At 56.3% G+C, this 21,891-nt stretch overlaps 1 protein-coding gene across 1 annotated transcript in view; it reads left to right on the top strand.

The window, feature by feature from the left end:
• Nucleotides 1-21,891, top strand: part of PTPRN2 (protein tyrosine phosphatase receptor type N2) — a 624,228-nt gene that overhangs the window by 580,037 nt on the left and 22,300 nt on the right. The window contains exons 18-21 of the mRNA XM_069587259.1: nucleotides 12,005-12,124; nucleotides 13,152-13,318; nucleotides 17,920-17,973; nucleotides 20,889-20,953. Of these exons, the coding sequence (XP_069443360.1) occupies nucleotides 12,005-12,124; nucleotides 13,152-13,318; nucleotides 17,920-17,973; nucleotides 20,889-20,953 (406 nt within the window). The remainder of the gene's footprint in view (nucleotides 1-12,004; nucleotides 12,125-13,151; nucleotides 13,319-17,919; nucleotides 17,974-20,888; nucleotides 20,954-21,891) is intronic.

Raw genomic sequence — 21,891 nt, 5'->3', positions numbered from 1 at the left:
CGCTGGGGACACTGGCCAGTGAGAGGAGAGCCAGGGGCCAGTGGGGCCTCGCCTTCACACCCTGGTCTCCCTGCCCACCGTCCAGCAGGCGGCAGAGCTCTGGGGGCGCACGGGGTCCCGCCACTGCCTGGCGGTTGAAACAGGGCCCTACTGTGAGTCGGGCCCACGGGCGTCCCAGGACTGGCAGAGTGCACCCTGAGGACAAGATGAGGGAGGTGTGGTCTCTAGGTCAGCAGGTGCTGGGCGGGAGCAGCGTGAGGGCCACAGGGCCAGCCTGTCGGGGTCCGGTGGCCGTGCCACCTCTAACCCAGAGGGACCCGCTGAAGTTGGCAGAGCCCACGTTCCCCACTTCCTGTGCCCCAAGGGCTGAGTCTCCTCATCACACCTGCTGAGAGGTCGTGCACCCCAGGAGGACCAGGCGGCCGGCTCTGGCCTGGACCCGAGGGGCCTCCCCACCCCACGCAGAGCTGTCCCCCTGAGCCATGAGCCCACCCATCCCAGCCTGCCTGCAGAACGCTGCTGGAATTCCGTGGAGGGTGTGCTCGGTCACCTTCCTGCTGCCCCCCAGGCTCCGTGCTCAGACAGAAAGAACACAGAAAGCCCCGAGTCACGTGGCAGAACAAGGGACCAGCGGGACTGCACGGTCACGGCATCTCCCAGTCAGCCTCAGCCCGCCATCCCAGCACGTTTGTGCAGGAGTGCCTCAGAGGGGTGGTTTCACTTCTACCAGCTTCAGGCCCCGGTCGCAACTGCCTGTAGGCAAAGCTTCTCTTGCCAACAGAAGCACAAGTTCCTAAGGTCGTGTCGACACTCACACAGTCATCGCTTACATCCATGGACCACCTACCCTGGGGCAGGCCCTGTGGTGGGGTTTGTATATTTTGACCCCTAGACTTTGCGTTCTATGAGACTCGCGGTTCGTACTCTGCCCCGGTTCACGTGGTTGGCACGTGGGGCCGATGGTATACTTTTCTTGCTGCTTGTTCTGAGCAGTTGCCATTGTTGGGGGCCATTCATTGTGCCAGCATTTGTAAACCGTGGGATGTCCTAGAGCTTTTATGGAGGTCTGATATTAAGGAGCATTCTTGAAATGGAAAGGAAACATCTCTGAATGCTGCGACTGGAGAAGACTATTCCAGTGAGATGCAGTGCAAGACACTGTGAGAGGCACCCCGGTCAGCACCTCCCAAACCTCCGGGAAGCGCTGGGTCCCTCGAGGCGGCAGTGGACACTGGCCACTAGGCCGCCCTCCCAGGCCGTCGCAGGCCCGTCAGCTCATCACAGCTCCCGAGACACCCTGCAGCAAAAGGACCTCCCTGACTGTGTCTCCACAGTGCCCTTGAGCCAGAGGCGCAGTCTCCACACCAAGCCTCCGGTCCGGTTGCAGGGAGAACACAATGGAGAGGTGGTGGCCTCGGACAGGGGGTGTCTTAGCACCTGCTTCTTGGCACAGTCACACAGGCTGGATTGGGCTCTAGAGTGTATATTCTAGAAATGGCATCCAGCAAGCATGGCTCCTGATTAACCACCCAAGGCCACAGGCTCGAAATTCCAGGCTCCCTTCACTGCCTTGGGCTCTACAGAAAGTGCGTGGAGAAGAACGCCTGCCTTTAAACTTCTTGCAGAAGACAGAGCCTCTCACAAACCATGGTGAAGTGGAAGTTCCTTTAAGAATAAAACCTGCTTTGAAGCATAAGAAGTTTTCTGTTGGAAAGACAATACGTTCTGAGTGAGAGTTCATGTCTGGATTTATGCCTTCCCCAATAGTTCAGCGGAGAAGGCACTGGCACCCCACTCCAGCACTCCTGCCTGGAGAATCCCAGGGACGGAGGGGCCTGGTGGGCTGCAATCCATGGGGTTGCCAGGAGTCAGACACAACTGAGCAACTTCACTTTCACTTTTCACTTTCATGCATTGGAGAAGGAAATGGCAGCCCACTCCAGTGTTCTTGCCTGGAGAATCCCAGGGACGGGGGAGCCTGGTGGGCTGCCGTCTGTGGGGTCGCACAGAGTCGGACACGACTGAAGCGACTCAGCAGCAGCAGCAGCAGCAGCAGTAGTTCAGCAGGTAAAGAACCTGCCTGCGGTGCACAAGACACAGGAGACGTGGTTTGATCCGTGGTCAGGAAGATCCCCTGGAGAAGGAAGTAGCACTCACTCCAGGATTCTTGCCTGGAGAGTCCCAGGGACAGAGGAGCCGGGTGGGCTACAGTCCAATGCGTTGCAAATTGTTGGACATGACTGAGCAACTAAGCACAGCACACGTGGCCTTTGACAGGGTTGGACACAGGAACTCAGCACCCATAACAGAAAATATTGAAGCATCTTCCTTTCATTTGAGCTCTGGGGTGCTGCCCTGAGCCCTTCTCCGGAGGATCTCAAGGGGTTTGTCTGCAGTGAGAGGCCCTGGTCCGCGGTGAGAGGTCCTGCAGGAGAGGCCCTGCTGCGTGGGTGGTGTGGGCAGTGAAGAGCCCAGGCCGGGAGGGGGACACAGTGGGGTGTTCCTCCACCGGCTTCCAAATGAGGCCGCGTTCACAGGCTCCGTGGACATGGATCTGGGGGACATTATTCCACCCAATAGGATGCCAAGGAGGAAAACGGACACGGAGCCCCAGACGGCAGCGGGGGCGGGCGGGCAGAGGACGCCGGCAAAGCAGAGACTCCTGGGGCCATCAGCAGGGGGCACACAAGGTGGGCGCCGCAGGCCCAGGATGAGGGGCGGCACCCAGAGGAGGGGCTGGAGGAGGCTCTGTCTTCACGCAAGTGTGGCGCTTCCGGAACATTACATCGTGGGTGTGACTCAGCGGCAGCCCACACTGCAGTCACCTCAAGGCGGGGTCTCCCGCCCCAGCCAGGCCCTTCCCTCCCGACCCTGCACCCCCTCGGGCTCTGCCAGGACGCAGCACCACTCGCCCTCCAGCAACTAGAATTCTTTCTCTGAATTCACACCTCATGTTCTAAGAATTTGATTCCAAAACCAAATGCACATAAGACCCACAACCTTCCTGTAGAAATGTGTTCTGATATGTGAGGACAGCCCGGGTATTCCTGGGCCTGAAGTGCCTGCTCTGAGAGAAGTCAGCCAGCATCCAAGTCCATGAAGGGGAGGCAACAGTAATTGAGCACTTACTGTATGCTGGACCCTGGGCAGGCACAGGGGGATGTGACCTCACCTGACGACCTGGGATGAAGCTATCACGAGTGCGTGATCCCCAAAGGCACTCCTGCAAGACGGGAGGTGGCTAGTGGTCGGGGGGTCAGGGAGTTGGTGTTTGACGGCACAGAGTCTCAGTCTGGGGAGGTGGGAGGGCTCTAGGGGCGGTGGTGGTGGATGTCCTGAGTGCTCTTGAACTATATACTCAAAGCCCATCAAGACGGTGTTTTTACGTTACGTATACTTTACTAGAATAAAAGAGAGTCAGGACCCCGATCCAGCAGAGCACTGAGGCCCAGGGCCCCACACGGCCCGCCCGACCCCCACAGCAGCTGCCCAGGTGTCAGACCCGACCCCCGAAATCAGACCCGACCCCTGTGATCAGACTTGACCCCATGATCAGACCCCACCCTGTGGTCCACAGCGCTTCTTCCTGCCCCACGGGCTGTGAAGTGAGGGGGCAGTGAGTGGGCAGGTGAGTCTCTGTAGAGGAGAGAGAGGCCATCGGCGGTGGGGACACTGTGCTCAGGGCCAGCCCCTGCTATGAGGACCTCAGGGTGCGTCCTCTCCAGGCACAGAGGGCGTGTACCACACCCTCCAGCTGTGCATGTGTGCAAGGCTAGAGCCAGGCTAGATCGGGGTGAGGACTTCTCGGGGGGCTGTGGTTTCCACACGGGGGGAAGGGCAGGCCTGCCACCTGCCGGGGGCCAGGCTCACACATGAGCACAGGGCAACTGGGAGCCTGGGGGCAGCTTTCTCAGAGAACAGCGCCTTGGGGCTGTGAGCAGGGAGGATGAGTCCCGGGCACAGGCTGCTGGCGCTGAGCTGCCCGGTCGGGCATCACCCACCCGTCCTAGAGCTGCTCTGGCCCCCAGTCCGCCAGCCCCCTCGCCACCGTCCAAGGAGCCCTGTCTGCCGTCCCCCCTGTATTTTCGGACCACAGTGTGGTCAGCTGGTTCAGGCGCATGAGCACTGTCCATGCATGTGGACCCTGCCGCCGGCCGAGCGGTGCCTGAGCTCAGCCCGGCGCCTCTCGGGGCTGGGACTGGTGGCCGGCCCTGCTCATCGGGAGCTGAGGGGCAGGGAAGACACTCTAGGATTTCCAGCCTTGCCCTCCCTGCTTGACAGGCTTTTTGGTGACTTTCAGATGATGCAATCAGAGGCTGGGGAGCTGGGCCTCGACCCCCAGGTACAGGCGCTGAAGGAAGTTGGAATTCAGCTGGTGCCCAATTAGTATGAACACATATTAACATTTTACCAAGAAAAAGTCCACCTATTGCTTTCTGTTTCCCACTTTCTGCAAGCATATTCTACTAGAAGTCTTCACTGGGGCAATGTACTTTCTTTTCCAAGCAGTGGGGCTTGGTTTAACTGAAGAACTTAAGCTCCTCAGCTCTCATTAGTCGCCGCTCTTAGGATGGACAAGGAGAGACCCGAGTGGAGGGTTGTGGGAGGTCCCAAGAACCTAAGCGTTCTCCTTCAGGAGCTTCTGATGAGCACGGCAGTGAGGAGCTCCACAACTGACCGCTGCACCCGGGCAGTGGTGGGTCCAGCAGACAGGGAGCCGAAAGGTGGCAGCCCCTGCCCCCACCTCTGGCAGGTCAGCTAAGGGTGACCCCTTTATAGCGAGTACCACCAAGCCCCCAGGAGCCAAGCCTGGAGCAGCCAGAGGTGGTCCTTGCAGACACCCAGCACCCCCCAGTCTGCAGGACGCCTGGTCAAATCATACCCACTGGCTCAGAGACCACGACACATCGGGGCTTGTGGCTTCTGGTGGTCCTACGAGGCGGGACACAGAGTAGGAGGAGGTCTCCAGTCCCTGTCCCCCATGATGCCCACGCAGTCACTTCCTCTGTTCATCCTACACAAGCCCTGGGCAACAAGTGATGGGAGAGGAGCTTGTAGAGGTGCCGGTTCTGGAATATTAAGCGGCTGTGGGTAGAGCAATGGACTCAGGGGCCCTGTTAACTTACAGACTGATTGATTCTAAAGCACATTATCTAATTGGCTGTCCAGTTGCTCAGTCATGTCCGCTCTTTGCAACCCCATGGACTACAGCACGCCAGGCTTCCCTGTCCTTCACCATCTCCCAGGGTTTGTTCAAACCCATGTCCATCGAGTCGGCGATGCCATCCAACCATCTCATCCTCTGTCGTCCCCTTCTCCTGCCTTCAGTCTTTCCCAGCATCAGGTCTTTTCCAGTTAGTCGGCTCTTTGCATCAGGTGGCCAAAGTATTGGAGCTTCAGCTTTAATCTCAGTCTGTCCGATGAATATTCAGGACTGATTTCCTTTAGGATTGACTGGTTGGATCTCCTTGTAGTCCAAGGGACTCTCAAGAGTCTTCTCCAGCAACACAGCTTGAAAGCATCCATTCTTTGGGTCCCAACCTTCTTTGTGGTCCAGGTCTCACATCCATACACAAAACCATAGCTCTACAGACTTTTGTCAGCAAAGTAATGTCTCTGCTTTTGAATATGCTGTCTAGGTTGGTCATAGCTTTTCTTCCAAGGAGCAAGCATCTTTTAATTTCATGGCTGCAGTCACCATCTGCAGTGATTTTGGAGCCCAAGAGAAGAAAGCCTGCCACTGTTTCCATCGTTTCCCCATCTATTTCCCATGAAGTGATGGGACCAGATGCCATGATCTTCGTTTTCTGAATGTTGAGCTTTAAGCCAACTATTTCACTCTCCTCTTTCACTTTCATCCAGAGGCTCCTTAGTTCCTCTTCACTATCTGCCATAAGGGTGGTGTCATCTGCGTATCCGAGGTTATCGATATTTCTCCTGGCAATCTTGATTCCAGCTTGTGCTTCATCCAGCCTGGCATTTCGAATGATGTACTCTGCATATAAGTTAAAGAAGCAGGATTATCTGATTAAATTAAAGGACTACAGGAATTGAGGACAGTGAGTTTCTTGAGAAAAACCTGATCTTTTGTTTCCGTGTTTTAACGTCAGAAGCATTTTAACCACAGGCCCTAGATTTTCCAGGATGTTTTTCTTCAAACATTCACTCTGATTGAATTTTCTGCACATGAGTTCACAAACGTTTGCAGATAAAAGGGAACTTCTGTCAGGTCATCTTACATCAAGGCGGGATTTGGGAGCTGTGCCCTGTGTGGCTGGGCATGGCACGCCTCGCACCCAGCTATGTGTGTGTCCTGCCACCAGGCACGCGGGTCGGAGCTCAGGCTCGCGTGGAAAGCACAGCCTGGGCCTTGGTTTTTACGGCCCTCGGCCGAAAACACCCTGCGTTCATTTGTGATATCAGTTCACTCATCCGTCCTTCTTCTTCCTTTCATTCTTTTTTCTTTGACTTTTTCTTCTTTCTCCTCCTCCTTCTCACAAGCAGATCTGATGCACCCACATCAGGTCCTGGTTTTGAAACGATGACAGCTTGAGGGCGCTTTTACCCAAGAAGCCAACGTGTGTGTTAGGTGTGAAACGTGAGCACAGCCCAGGGGCGGTAAGCGCTTCTCTGTGACAACACGCCCGGGCTCAGGCGACTTCCCACACAGTCGAGTGCCTGGCAGATACCTCTGCGGCAGCTGTGAGGTTCAGGTGAACGGGCAGCTTGGTTTGCACGTGGCCTCGCTGTGGAAATGCTTGAGCAGCACACACGAGCCGCCTCGCCTCTGCTCAAAGAGAAGCAGGCCGTTCTGTCTTTGCAAAAGGATGCTTGCTAGATTCTAGTGAACGAGCAAGTGTTTCTATGCAGATGGTTCTCCTTCCTGCCTGGGCACAAATACTGCTGGTGGGAAAGCACCCAGAGGGGCCTGCTACAGTTTATCAGCATCGGGACTGACTTGAGCTCAGGTCAGACTCTTTTTAAGATTTATTTATCTGCTTCTTTATTTCTGGATGCTCCGGGTCTTCATTGCCTCCCTCAGGCTTTCTCTGGTTGTGACGAGCAAGGACTATCCTCTAGTGTGGGGCACAGGCTCGTCACTGTGGCGACTTCCCTCATTGCAGGGCGCAGGCTCAGTAGCTGCGGCGCACGAGCTTAGTGGCCCCGTGGCATGTGGAGTCCTCTGGACCAGGGATTGATCCCGTGTCCCCTGGGTTGGCAGGCTGACTGTTAACCACAGGGAAGCCCTGGGTCCAATCTTAATGTCTGTGAGACTCCTTCCTCCCTGCTCAGCCCTTCCTGGGGGTCAGGATTAAGTATTGGCTTTGCTCCCATTACTTCGGGGTTTTATCTGCGAAAGAGGCCCATGCTGACGGCTTTGTTTGCAGAGAAACAAACCACATGGGTTTGTGTTATGAGTCCTGCATGGAGACATAAGAAGACTTCATCACCTTCGTTCACATTTAGCCGGATTGCCACCTGCCTCACTCACAGCTTGACTCAGGGACAGTGACTGTGTGGCTGAAGCAGACCAGAGGCTGGGAAGACTTCAGGGCACACTTCTCAGGACCGTCCTCTGGACAGGGCGAGAAAGGGACTGGGGGTCTACTCTGCAGAAGGTGCTCAGACACTGCTGTGTTCTCTTCTTTAGTCAATTACAGAGTGCGTGGTTCCAGCTGATTGACATAAAATGTGTTCTCAGACCTCTTTGTCAGCACCCTCACTGCAAGGCTTAAGCTGATCTCTCCTCCACCTATGAAAAGAAGTTGGCAGCGGAAATGAATCGTGCGTCAGGGATGGAGGGGCACATTCGGCCTGCTCTGGAGAAAAGCTGTCTCCACTTCACATAGCGACTGCTGCAGCAGGCGTGCAAACAGCACATGGGCTTTCAAGAGGCACGTGTCTACACCAAACAGGTCCTGGGAGGACTCTGCCAGGCCAGCCTTTGATAGCGTTTTCTTTGAGTTCTCTTTTCAGAGAGGCAGTCAAATGGTCTCTTTTTAAAGTATCTATTGTTTTCAGCTAAGCATCAACTATGACAAAGCCTGGCGCCAGACGCCTTGGAAGTAGAGCTGGCAGCCGGACAGGCTGCCGTCTTCAAGGAGCTGACAGTCTGGTGGAAGAGAGCTGTGCCCACACAGGCGAGAGCAGAGCAAGGTGAAGGGGCTTCACAGGACATGCGGGGAAGGGGGGACGCGTGCCCCGGAGGGACCGGAGCTCCTCACAGAGCCCGTGGCCCCGGGCTTGACCTGTCCACACGGACCGCCTGCCTTTAATCAGGCCTTGTGCACTCCGAAGGAGTTTCTTTTTTCGCTAAACACTTGGTACTCAAGAAAGACTTCGGGTGAAGAAAATCTACAGTTTCCTTCCATCTGGTGTAATTCGATGAATAAAAGAAGGTTCGAGCAGACGTTTCCCGACTCCTGCGGACGATCTGGGGGCTGGCATGGAGGCTGGGCCTCGGTGAATGTGTTCATTTCCTGCGCTGCTGTGACAGATTTCCATCAACGGAGCGGCCAGGAGCTGCAGAAGCGTGCTCCCTCTCAATTCCAGAGGCTGAGTCCAGCCCTGGTGCCGGCAGGGCTGTTCTCCTGGCCCTGAAGCACCGAGACGAGGCTCCTTCCTGCTCGCAGGGCCCGCGTGTTCCAGCTGCATCTCTGCAGCGTCATCCTTGCGTTCACCTGGCGTCTCCCTCCTTTGTGCTCAATTAGGCCCCACCCTGATGCATCGGAACCTCATCTTCTTATCCTGGTGACATCTTCAGAGACACTCTTTGCAAATCAGGCTGCAGTCATCGGTGGCAGGGGTTACGACGTCAGCGTGTCATTTCAGGGACAAAGTCCAGCCCATAGCCAAGAGCAGCACGGCGCCTCTTCTTTAACCAACAGTTGGTAAACTTGCTGTTACTGTCTAGTCGCTCAGTTGTGTCTGACTCTGTGACCCCATGGACTGTGACTCACCAGGCCCCTCTATCATGGGCGTCTCCAGGCCAGAATACTGGAGTGGGTCACCATTTCCTCCTCCAGGGGACCTTCCCGACCCAGGGATTGAACCCACCTGTCCTGCGTCTCCGCACTGCAGGCAGACTCTTTACTGCTGATCCGCCTGGGAAGCTCACTTGTTTGGATGAAACAGCCGCCAAAGTGTGTGTTCCGCAGCACGCGCGCCCGAGGTCTGAACTGCTGCGTGTTAGCCTCTCCGCGCACCCAGGTCTGATGGCCGTGAATGGGCTCCCGTGCTCGGCTGTGTCAGCTGTGTTACCATCACGTGCCCCTTCCCTGGGTGGCCTCTGAGTGCCACAGAGGGGCTGGGGGTGTGGGTTGTCGCTGGTGTGTTTTATGACAGCCCAGGACCCCTGAGGTGGGGCTGCTGGTTAAGAACCTGCCTGCCAGTGCAGGAGACGTAGGTGTGGGTTCAGTCCCTGGGTTGGGAAGGGTCCCCTGGGGAAGGGAATGGCAGCCCACTCCGGTATTCTTGCCTGGAGAATCCCATGGGCAGAGGGGCCTGGTGGGCTCCAGTCCATGGAGTCACCCAGAGTCATACACGACTGAGCGTCTGAGCGCAGCCCAGGACCCCTGAGCCGCCGCCCCGACTCCCGTGACACGCCCACTAGTGAAGCAGTGATTGTCGCCGCCGGGGCCCCGTCGCTCCCCGCCACCGCATGCCAGGTGACAGCGTGCGTTCAGGGTGGCCTTCCACGGCTGGTGCCATGCGCCTGAGGAGACACTCAGGAGAAGGGGGCATTTCTGGTTGTTCTCCAAGCACAGCACCGGGAGGGACCTGTCCTTGGGATCCCCACCCGAGATCATGTTCCCGCTGACCCAGGACCGGCAGTACCTGCCTCCTGTTTGGGAGAAGGAACCCACTTTTTGCCGGTGAAAGCTGTTACAGCCCGATCCCGCTCCCCGCGCCGTGGCCTGGGGTGTCCTGACCTGTGTTAGGTTCCCAGTAAACGTGCCGCGTGCTCCGGGAGATGACACTGTGCTGTCTGAGCCCTAACCAAACGGGAAGTGTAGACAGGGCTGTTTCTGGTATCAACCATCCGCTCCTTGGCTCAGCAAAGCCGCTGCTTCAGAGGACCACAGCAGGGTCAGGGAGGACTCAGGCGGCTGCCTGCTTCCTTGAAGAGAGCGCTGGAGGTATCTCAAAGACTGGGCACAGAAGTCCTGCCTTTCTCTTGCTGGGCATGACCCTGTGAAACTGACCCAGAAAGAGTGCGATCTCCTGTCCAGAAACAGACCCTACTTGACCGGGACTTTCACCAGACCCTGTGTTCCCTCCAAAACCCACCGTGGATTCCCTGGCGTGCCCTGAAGTCCAGCCCTGCGAGCAGGGCACCACGGTGGGAGGTGAGCAGGGAGTGGGCGCCCGAGCGGGTGAGACAGCTTCGATTTAGTCAGTCCCTCTCTGCTTCCACACAGTGACCTAAAAAGAAGTATTATCCCCTGGGGTGTTTTTGGAGTTGTTGGTCTAAATTGTTTCTTTTGGATTCACTCTCAACCACGCCTTCAGAGAGGCCCGAGCGTCCCCGGACAGAGGGAACCTCGGTGGGGAGGGCTTCCTGATTCCACACTCGGGGGTACAGCAGAGCCTCAGTGATTAGTTTATGGCCCGGATCATTGTATTTTTATTACGCTCATAAAACCTGTGTTTCTCCTCATTTTCCTAATGGCTTCAGTGAGCTTCTGTACCTTCTCCAGGCACATTAAACCGCGGCGTGCAAGAAGGGCCGATTAGGGCCAGTCTGGGAGCTGGCGAAGCTTAGACCAGGGTGTCCGCCTTGATTGTTGGATTTGCGCTGAAGAAGAGGGGAGCATGTGGGCTTGAGTGTAGTTCATGTTTGTGTGGGCTTTTTTGTAAACATTGCAGCAAGTCCCATTAAATTCTACCGCGGATGATACACCATGAGGGGCCTTAAGAATCTTAGCTGTTTCTATCACAGGGGTGGGGGTGATACCACCCCCGCCAATTTAAAAGAGATACCAGTATTAAAAGAGACAGCATCGCACACACGTCTGATTTTCAGAATATAATTTAAAGGGGAACTCAGTACCAAGAACATGAAAAGAAAGCATTTTATATCTGAGTTATGTGGATTTTATAAACTACAATATCTTAATCAGATTGTTAAATCTATGCTTTAAAGAAATGGAAGCTCTGATACCAACTTCACATCTAGATGCAGTTGTTTGTAAAGACTTCTGAGAAGTTAGCGTAACCCAGCACAGGGGACGCGGAGACTTTGTCCCTGCACTTAACGTGCCAGCAGGTCCTCAGGCTGCTCGGGGATCCCTTAGAGTCAGTGAGTTGAGCGACTGAGCTCCAAGTCCACGGCCGCTGGCTTTGACACGTGTCTGAAAAGGAGTCGAGTGCGAGGGCCTGTGTGTCTTCACGGGTCTGGTGTTCAAATGCGGGTCCGTTTGCTTGCGCGTCCTGGAGCTGGTGTAGGGGCTGTGGTGGATGACCGTCAGTTCAGGATGCCCTCTCCTTTGGGCAGAGCTGCTGTATTTTGGTAGAAGTGGGCACATACTCTCTGTAACGCACGTGGGCAGGAATCTTCCAGAGTTGGCTTCGGGTGGGATGGCAGCTCCACAAAGCAGACTGCTTCTCTGGTCCCACGGTGGTGACGAGCATACAAACGTGCCCGTGATTTCCCCTGTGTCCCTCGGGGTAGCGGCGTGTCCGAGCCAGTAGGCTGCCTGCCTGGGGCCCAGCACCCGATGCCCGGTGGCCTGTTTGTGGCACGTCAGAGACCAGCAGGGAGGACCTGAGGCTGAGCGGAGCAGGGAATCCAAGGGGTGTTAAGGCGTGGAACAGATTTACTACATCCTGTTTGCAATGTCTCCTGGAATGTGCAGACTGGGCCCGTGTACTCAGCTGCAAAGGCAGAGCTCACCGCCTAAGGATCCTGTTTCCCGGGGACGGGGCCGCGTGCGCCGTGTGTCTGGGGCGCTGACTCCACGCATGGCAGGGCTCGGCGCCTCACCCGCCTCTCGGTCCGCAGATGGTGTGGGAGAGCGGCTGCGTGGTCGTCGTCATGCTGACCCCCCTCTCGGAGAGCGGCGTCCGGCAGTGCTGCCACTACTGGCCCGACGAGGGCTCCAGCCTCTACCACATCTACGAGGTACTTCCCAGGGCGCCCGCCGGGCCGTGGGCAGGGGGCTGTGGCGGCTGTGGGCGGGCCCGTCCTGGGCAGACACCGGGCCGCCGTCCCTGGAAGCCCCAGGAGGTTTGCCCAGCCCTGCGGTCAGCAGACCCTGCAGACAGCCGTGCCGCAGGAACTCTGCCAGGAAGGGCGTGGTTTCCATTTTTAAATTCCAAGAATCCAAATTCGGACAGAAAGCACCCAAGAAAGGACTCACGGGGGCCTGTTTTTGGGAAGCGGCCCCTGCTGACCCTGGCTCTTCGCCGCCCGCCTGCCCCGGCTCCCGCTCCTTCGCGGGGCCTGTGCCCATAGCGCCCACTCGGCCTTTTGACTCGCGGGTCCCCTGCTGGCCAGCTCGTCTCCTTGGCTGGCTTTTTGCCCACATCAAGAAGGAAGTAAATAACCTTGGGCAGTTAAACCAATACAGAGTGTGCCCTTCGACTTTGCTTCCCATTAAAATTCGTCAGAACACCAGAGTCCCTCAGGAGGGTTCACCTCAGACGCCTGCCTGGATGTTCCCCTCTAAGCTGGTCATGCTTTTGGGGTCCCCGCCTGGGCTCCCAGCGCTCAGAGCCTGGCAGCGTCTATACGAACCTTTCGGTTTTGGCTTTCTGCAGCTGGGTGGGGCCTCTCTTAGGACAGGCCAGTGAGGATAGAGCCCCGTTTGAGCTTTTGTCCGAAAGTGTAATTTTTTTCTGGTGATTTTTCTTGGAGGTTTATATGGCTTGGAAAAGACAGAAAGTGCACTCGTTCTGATTGTAACGCATTTTTCCCAATAATTTGACTATTTTGCCCCTGAGTGACATGTAGAAAAAGAAGCACAAAGTGACCTTTTGCATAAACCGTGTTGAACTTGGAAAGCTGGACAGGCCCCCCGCCTGCCGCGTGCAGTCTGCCCTCAGGGTCCCCAGCCCCCTCCCCACAAAGTGGCTCCATGCTCGGGGAGCCGGGCCCCCAGCCGACGCGCTCTCTGCCCGCCCCCGCCCCGTCCGCTCCCCCCACCCAGGTGCATCTGGTCTCTGAGCACATCTGGTGCGAGGATTTCCTCGTGAGGAGCTTCTACCTGAAGAACCTGCAGACGAACGAGACCCGCACGGTGACTCAGTTCCACTTCCTGAGCTGGTATGACCAGGGGGTGCCTTCCTCCACCAGGTCCCTCCTGGATTTCCGCAGGTAAGACCCGCGGCCCGCCAGCGGGGTAGCGCACTCGGGTTGCCCGCGGAGAGAGGGGACCTCTGGGTCCGAGGGGCTGTTTGCTGTAAGACGTGCCGTCTGTCTTATGCTTGTATGTCACAGGTACATCCGTGTTATCTGCAGTGAAGTGGGGGAGACTGTGGTAACTCACATGTTGGTTGTAAGGCGTCTGTAGCTTTAGAGGTGTTCGATGCTAGAGACGCTGGGTATCTTAGAATTGTGGAAAGGTGGTCATGGTTATCAATAAGATTCTTCACGTAGGGAAGAATTCCTGGGGTTCTTATTTCACAAGGTATGGATGAATACAGCCCAGAGTTTTGGCTACTTGGCTGCTTAGAGATGGTGGTGAGAATGAGGCCCAGATGACTAGCTAATGGGTGACCTTGGATAAAACGCCTGGCTTGGGGTCACACATAACCCTGTATCTGTGGTGCAGTTTCGAAACTGACTGTTTTTAAACATCTAGAAAGAAAATGAAGATGTTGAGGGCTACCCAGAACCATACTCTACGCTCCCTGGAACCTCTGATTGGAAGTAGGCTTCCAGTAAATCTTCAAAAGGAGAAATTGGAGAGTCAAGACAAAACACTCTGTAACGCACTTGAATTGCACGTGGTCAGAAACTGACTTGTGTCTGAACGGTTCACAGACACGTCACTCCTGGGAAGTCAGAATGGCGACTGCTGTTGTCGTCAACGGGGGGTTTCGAGTGTAAAGCTGGGTTTCCTGAATTTGGGGCACAGATTCTGAAGGTTACTTTGATACTGCTTCTCTTCCTTTTAGTCCACTTTGGAGAAACAAAACAGGGCTTGTTTTCTTTTTTTTATTAGATAATCCTTTGTATCAAATAGCACGTGAAACAGCTCCCGGAGAGACACTTGCTTGGCGTCACACCCGTCACCCTCAGTCCGTCCCCAGGGAGGCAGGGGGTGCGTGGCACACACCCAGACGTGCCCCCCGCCCCCACCCATCCCAATTGCCTGGTCATTTTTTACATTTTCTTAATACAAATTTATTTCTAAAAACCTTGCTTAGAGCCCGTTTCCTGATAGAATCTTCAAAAAGCAGTCAGTACTGGCAGAATGGGTGCAGCTGCACAGACGGCCACCCCTGCGCTCCGACCAGGGTACTTGCTCATATGTGCATATGGGCATGTTTCCAGCTCCACATCCGTGTGTGGAATCGGACAATCCACAACCCACTCTCTGTGTGTGCAGTCCATCAGGAAGACAGATCGGATTCCCCCGCTTCCCTCTCTCCAGAGTCCCAGGAGACAGGGCCCTAGAAGGTTTCGGGAAATGAGATGCGTACGGGCCCGCGGGCCCATCTCGCTGGAGAACGCCGGCTGGGGCTGCTTATGCGGCCCCAGGCCTTGGTCCCGTCACATGCTCAGGGCACGTGGTGCTCCCACGCGGCCGCTGCTCTGTGACTCTCTGTCCGGCAGAGGAGACGGCTGGGAAGACGCTGGTCACTGCAGGGCAGCGGGCCGCGTGGCCCCCTCTGAGCAATAGGCCCAGCTCATTCCGTCTCTGGCCAAGCGCGTTCATCAGAGACTGAGATGTGTAATTAAATATTTCTGGCGCCCAGAGGGAGCACATTTACACTTTAAAGAGAAAGTGCTACGCTAAGAGATAATTAGCATCACAGGCGAGGGCCTTGCTCTGGAAGAACTCTCCCTGTCTCTGTCTCTCTCGCGGCTGTGTGCGCTGACACTCACTGATGCTGCTCTCTCTCTGTAAACCGGACAACCCTTACTCTGCCAGCTAATTAGCGGTGGCCGGTGTCATTTTTGTGATGTTGCAGCTAGTAATATGAGCCCAGTTGCATAGTCACAAAAGTGATCATTGGAAACTGTGACTGTGCTGCAGGGACAGTGTGGGAAGCCCCCTTTCTGAGCCTCTCACGCCCTCTGGCCTTTGCTTGCTGGTGGTCGCATGGCGGTCCCCTCTCGCGCAGTGGCCCATGGGTCGGTTTGTATCACTAACCGTTCTCTCTCGGTGACTTCCTCCTGTTCCAGTATGCGCGGTAGCCACTTTTCTCGGTGTTTGACCTCTTGCTGACTGACGATTTGTTCCAGTAAAGTAAGCCAGACAGCCGTGTGTTGCTCCTCTCCACGAATAACCCACGGCGCTGTCTCGGGTCGACCAGATGGACGCTGTGTGGACTCTGTGCTGCTTCTGCTTTGCCCTTTGTGATGCTCTGTGTGGTAATAACACAAGTGCCTGGTTCTCTGTGATAAACTTCTCCGCCGCAGCAGCACCCCGGACCTCACTGCTCGCCTCCTCAGTTGCTCGTGGCTGTCGACAAGCAGGGTTAGCACAGGGCAGGGCTGGCGTGGATGTCAGATTGCAGTGAGACCTCCCTGGGGTCCCCCACAAGCCAGCCGGTCACAACACGCGTGCAAGAATGACACTTTAGACAGGTGCCACAGGAGAGGCCGGGACTGCAGGCACGGGGAAGCCAGTGCCGCCAGGAACCCGTGTCTCAGCGACGATTCTTAGCCAGGGAGGTGATGCTCACTGCCTTCTGCCACAGGGCAGCCTGACCAGCCATGCAGGAGGCTCCACTGGCCTGCCGACTCCTTTTGTGGCTCTTGGCCAAACCAGCACAGTTTAAAGAAGACTGCCTGCTTGTTATGTTTATTTCTCTTTTAATGGACCCATTTGTGCTTGGCCCCATCAGAAAAAAAAATGAGCAAAACTGGGTGACTGACCAAAAGTTGGGTCTAGCCTTTAGAAACACAGGCAGGACCTTCAGGCAGGAAATATAACTGGAGGGGCCAAGCCGAGGTGGTCCACACACTAAAGATGTGCACACTGAGAAGCGTCCAGGATGACTTGCCCTCTGAAGGCACCGGGCCTGTAGCAGCAAGCCGCCCCAGCTCGCAGCTCTGCACACACACACAGTGCGTGCATCACGCCTGGACACATGCCTGTGCACACGCACACACACGACCTGCGTGGGGCTGGCGGGCTCCCCGCCGCTCACACTTGAGGCACGTCCTCGGGGTCTGGCATCTGTTTTGTCGGAGCTAAAGCTCCCGTTGCCTTGACAACCTGAGTCGGGAAAGGGAGGCTTAGAAGGAGGAGCAGGCGGGTCTGTTTTCCAGTCCCGTTCATCCTCAGAGGGCAGAGCGCTTTCCGGGGACCCCACGCCCGTGCGCCCTCAGCTCTGAGCCATCCGCATTCCCTCTGCCCAAGCCTTGGCCCCGCTGCCAGCCCGAGCAGGGAGCCGCTGCACAGCGGCGATGACGCGGCCTCGGGGAGCCACCTGTGGGCCAGGGTCCTCACCCGCAGCTGGAGGGCTGGGCCCAGGCGTGGCCACCTCCAGGCCCGTCTTACCGGGACTGCACGGCCAGGCCTGCCGGCCGTCCTGCTGGTCAGGAGGGTGGAGCCTCCCTTAGAGGCACCTGTTCTGTTCAGTCCACAGCATAAGTGGGAGCTCAGCCCAGCTCCGATGTCTGGGCATCAGCATCATTGTGCGTGATGCTGGAATACCCCTCGGCTCCTCCGTCAGACGCCACCCTGGGCTTCCTCCCAGCCCCACACCCTCCCAGGCTGGCGTGGCAAAAGGACCCGCTGATTGGTGTCCACGTTCAGCTATCTCCCTGCTGAGCGGACAAGCCTTGGCAGAGAAGTGTGACATTTTCCCATTTCCGGTATGAAGTAAGAGGTTTTTCTCCACCGTCGTAATTTTCAAAATTTTATTTTCCGTCTTAAATTGTGTAAACTCACACTCAGAGCCCGTCTCACACACCTGCTCACACACTTCTCCCAGTTAACCGAAGCTCTGTGTTTGCTTTTCCTCATTTAGGAAGATTTTCCTAAGAACTTGGACGTGCTTTGTAAACATGTGTATGTCTTTCCTTGAATTACAAGAAATTTCAGCTTACACAGTAAATATTAAACTGTGCTGTTTTGATTTAGGACTTGGGTGCAAAATCCTAATCTATGCTTCTTGTTAATTTGCATAAGCTCTGATCTAAAATCTGCACAAGAGTTGTTTTACATAAAATCAGGTTTGCAAAAGTGGAAAAACTTGTCTTGGACATAGTTGAGGTTTCTCCAAAATTTAGATGTCTTTGCAAAACTGACAGATCAAGAAAGCTCTTTAAGTCGCTGTTCTGAGCTGTCGCGGTAATAGCACATTCTAGTATGATGTCCGGACTGTAAGAAATCCAGCGTGTAAATTGCTAAACTCAAAAATTTCAGTGAGGAGTCTAGACACGCAGCAACAACAAAAGTCAAATGGACTAGTCAATAGGAGGGGAGGGGAGGGGACAGGGGGAGGGGGGCCCAAGCCAATGGGCCGGCTGACCCGAGGCCAGAGTTCATACTTATTAAGGGAGAAAGCAAACTGCACAAATGTAAGAATTGTTTCCAAAGTTCTGTCTAATAATGTAATATTGGAAAGAAAAATAAACCTTGGAAAATGTGTGTGTAATTTTGATTTTCTTTGTCAAAACAGGCCATTACAGAACAATGTCCGTAAGACGGTCTGTCTGCTTTGGCTTCGGGCTGTTTGGTGACTGCCACGGAGCCTCGCACATGGTCATAACTTCTGTGTCTCTCTTTATTTCAGAAAAGTAAACAAGTGCTACAGGGGCCGTTCTTGTCCAATAATTGTCCACTGCAGGCAAGTACAACTTCACCCTGGATTAACATGTGTCCACTGCCTCAAAAGTAAACACTGTTAAATATAGGAGCTCAACTTCCCAATTGCTTAATAATATATCTAACTGGTGCTTCTTAAGGAAACAGAGGATAATAGCTTATTTTGTGTTAAACCTCCCGGGGCCGCTACACAAGCACCTTGAGATGGTGTGTGTTGTGTGGTGGGGTCTCAGCCCAGCACCCTTTACAGACATGTGGAACCTGTGCCAAGCACTTGGGGCCACTGGTGGACGGGACAGAACCTGGAATCAAAGGAGTGGCCTTTGGGTGGAAGTTCAGCGGCTCGTGTCCTTGAGAAGGTTACACCCAGCCTGGAAGAGAGAGCCCCTGGAAGAGAGCTCCCTCCGAGGGTGGGCTCCGCACCTGCCTGCGCCAGTGAAGAAGTGTGCTCTGGCTTCCAGCATGTCTCACAGACTGTTCCCTCTGTCTGGGATGAAGAAGAACTAGGTCTCCAAAGACCGAGCACCAAGTCCGCCGATTCCGTCAAGGGTGTGCGCGTGCGTGTGTGTGCGTGCACTCGTCTGGGTGGGCTCTAGGTGTGTGCGTCTGAGTGCATGTACCCATCTGCGTGTGTGTCTGGGTGTGCATGTGTCGGGGGGGTGTCTGTGTGTGCGCCTGCGTGCGTGTGTGTGTCTGCATGCATGTGTGCAGGCTCCCGTGTGTGTGTCTGTGTGTGCATCTGCCTGAGTGTGTGTGAGAGTGCAGGCTCCCGTGTGTGTGTCTGTGTGTGCATCTGCCTGAGTGTGCGTGTGAGTGCAGGCTCCCGTGTGTGTGTCTGTGTGTGCATCTGCCTGAGTGTGTGTGAGAGTGCAGGCACTCGTGTGTGTGTCTGTGTGTGCATCTGCCTGAGTGTGCGTGTGAGTGCAGGCACCCGTGTGTCTGTGTGTGCATCTGCCTGAGTGTGCGAGTGCAGATACCCGTGTGTGTGTGTGTGCATCTGCCTGAGTGTGCGTGTGAGTGCAGGCTCCCGTGTGTGTGTCTGTGTGTGCATCTGCCTGAGTGTGCGTGTGAGTGCAGGCTCCCGTGTGTGTGTCTGTGTGTGCATCTGCCTGAGTGTGCGAGTGCAGATACCCGTGTGTGTGTGTGTGTGCATCTGCCTGAGTGTGCGTGTGAGTGCAGGCTCCCGTGTGTGTGTCTGTGTGTGCATCTGCCTGAGTGTGTGTGAGAGTGCATGCTCCCGTCTGAGTGTGTGCCTGTGCGTGTGACTGGGTGTGCATTTCTGAGTGTGTGCACCCGTCTGGCTGTGTGTGCGTGTGTGTGCATGCGTCTGAGTATGTGTCTCAGTGTGCCTGCGTCTGCACGTGTGTGAGAATGTGTCTGAGTGTACCTGCATACACACATCTGTGTGGGTGTGTATGTGAGTGTTTTTGAGTGTGTGTGTGAGTGCATGTACCTGTCTGTGTGTGTGTCTGAGTGAGTGTGCATCTCTGTGGGGGTGTGTGTGTGTCTGAGTGAGTGTGTGTTTTTGAGCATGTGAGTGCGTGCTCTGAGTGTGTGTGCGTGTGTCTGAGTGTGTGTGCGTGTGTGTATGCTTGCATCTGAGTGTGTGTTGTGTGTGTCTGAGGGAGGAGGAGTACACAGTGGTTTGGGTCCCCAGGAAGTGGACCGGAACACCCTTGACCCGCCCGAGGAGCAGCTCCGGTCGGCGCTGGCTCCGAGGCGGGTGTGGGAGGAGCCTTCAGCAGCCGGCATGTCACTGGGGCGCCGGGGGCCTCAGCACGGCTGTGTCCCCACCCAGCAGCACTATGCGGGGTGGTTCTGTTTCCACCTGAGGCTTTTTCTGCCCTTTGAGAAATACATTGATGCCAAACCCAGTGACTCTTTGCTGTGAAAGGACAACCGACAGGCTCCCGGGCTACCGGCCGGCTGGCATGTCTGAGACGGCAGACGCAGTGGCCACGCAGGTCCCCAGGTCCTGAAGCGGAGACACTTCCCTGCCAAGTCAGCGGGTTCCGCCGGGAGTGCCCGTGGGCAGGGGACAGCCTGCTGGGCCGACAGCCCGCTCAGGGCACTGCACGAGGGACGCCAGGCTGCTCCCCAGAAGGCCGCCTTCCTTTCCTCCTGCTGCCTGCTGCTGAGCCACGTCTCAGAACTCTCACAACCCTCTTACAGAGGAGGACTTTCCACCCGGGCTGAGGGAGACTGCAAGGCGGCTGGAGGAGGTGATGGGGGCAGACGCGCCCCACAGGGCAGCAGATGGTCAGGTGGGCCCGCCTGAGGCCTGCACCCAGCCTTCCTGCCCCGCAGCCAGCCCCCTGCAGGCTCCGACACTGCCAGCCAGCTCCTTATTTCCTTTTTCCCTGACAAAATTTGCTGAATCTTTGACCAAAGAGGGGAGAAAAAGGGAGGAAAGGAACAAATCAACACAGGCACAATAGCTAATCCACACTGCCGCTAGCACGGGCCGGGGGAGAGCATCCACTCCTCCTGCTCCCCCCCCTTCCCCCCTCCCCCTCCCCCCTCTTCCCCCTCTCCCTTCTTCCCCCCTCCCCCTCCGTTCCCTTCCTCTCTCCTCCCCTCCCCCTCCCTTCCCTTCCCCCCTCCCTCCCTCCTCTTCCTCCCCCCTCCTCCCTCCTCTTCCTCCCCCCTCCTCCCTTCCCTTCCTCCCCTCCCCCTCCCTTCCCTTCCTCCCCCCTCCTCCCTTCCCTTCCTCCCCTCCCCCTCCCTTCCCTTCCTCCCGTCCCTCCCTCCTCTTCCTCCCCTCCCCCTCCCACCCTGACCCCCCATGCCCCACTCTGTGTCTCTCCCTCTCCAGTTGCCCACCCTCCCCTCCTCCCGTGGGCCCCCTGGACTGCGAGGGCACACGCTGTCGTGGGCACTTGGGGAGTGGGGGCAGCATGGCCTGTCGCGTCCTCATCTCTCTCCTTCTGTTGACAGTGATGGCGCCGGCAGGAGTGGCACCTACGTCCTGATCGACATGGTTCTCAATAAGATGGCCAAAGGTAAGAGCCGGGTAGGGGCTGCTCTGTGAGGCTCCAGCCGGATGGTGTTGCCATGGCAACCTCGGTGCAGCAGTCGCAGAAAGCCATGGGGAAATTGGCCTGCTGCCCCTCTTCTGACTCACAGGGAAGCTGTTTGCAGCAGGCACGTTCGTTTCTGAGGGCCCTCCCTTGTCACCACCTCCGCCCAGGGTCGCATGCCGGGCTCAGGGCGCAGCGGGCGATCGGCGTCCTGTGTTAACGTCACAAGTGGGGAGAAGGCCATCTTGATCTTCCAGGGCTGCGGTGGCTCAGAAGAGCCTTAAACCCTCCCTGTTGTTACAACTGTATTTGCAAAATTCAGAGCCTAGACTCTCTGGTGGAGACTGCCTCTGCAGGGGCCCCCATTTATCTCTGGTGGAGATTGTCTCTGAAGTACCCCCCCTTCAGATGCCCTGTGTGTAACAGCATCTGGGCGCTTGGGCTCAGAGAACTGTGATCTGAGCACGGACCCTGGGTGAGCTTGTGGTCTTGGGTGGGGTTTAGCCCCCAAGAGTGCGGGGACTGAGGGGGCTGGCGGCTCCCCGGCGTGCTCTACACGCCAAACCTGTGAGGTGTCCCCTGTAAGGCCAGCACGCTCCAGAGCCAAGTGGGAGATTCCCTCGGACCCGCCTCTGGGGGAACCAGGCATATGTCAGCGGGGAGACCCCAGCCTGACCTGTGGGGCCCCTCCTTGTCCTCAGCCTCTGGGGACTTGGGAAGGAAGCCCTGGGACGGGCGCCGTCTCACACTCTCCTTCCTGCCTGAGAAAATACCATCTCCTCTACGTGGGCACACACGTACACGTGTGTCCTTAGCTGGGGCGCCTAGCTTCCAGGAACCCACCCTTCACCCTTTGCCTGGCAATAAGAGCAGACACCAGTTGTAGAAACAGGTTTCTATACATAGTCAGACAAGTGCCA

Source organism: Ovis canadensis, chromosome 4, assembly GCF_042477335.2.
Source record: "Ovis canadensis isolate MfBH-ARS-UI-01 breed Bighorn chromosome 4, ARS-UI_OviCan_v2, whole genome shotgun sequence".
Lineage (NCBI taxonomy): Eukaryota > Metazoa > Chordata > Mammalia > Artiodactyla > Bovidae > Ovis > Ovis canadensis.
Note: the sequence above shows the minus strand (reverse complement) of the source record. Positions and strands in the feature narration are given on the sequence as shown.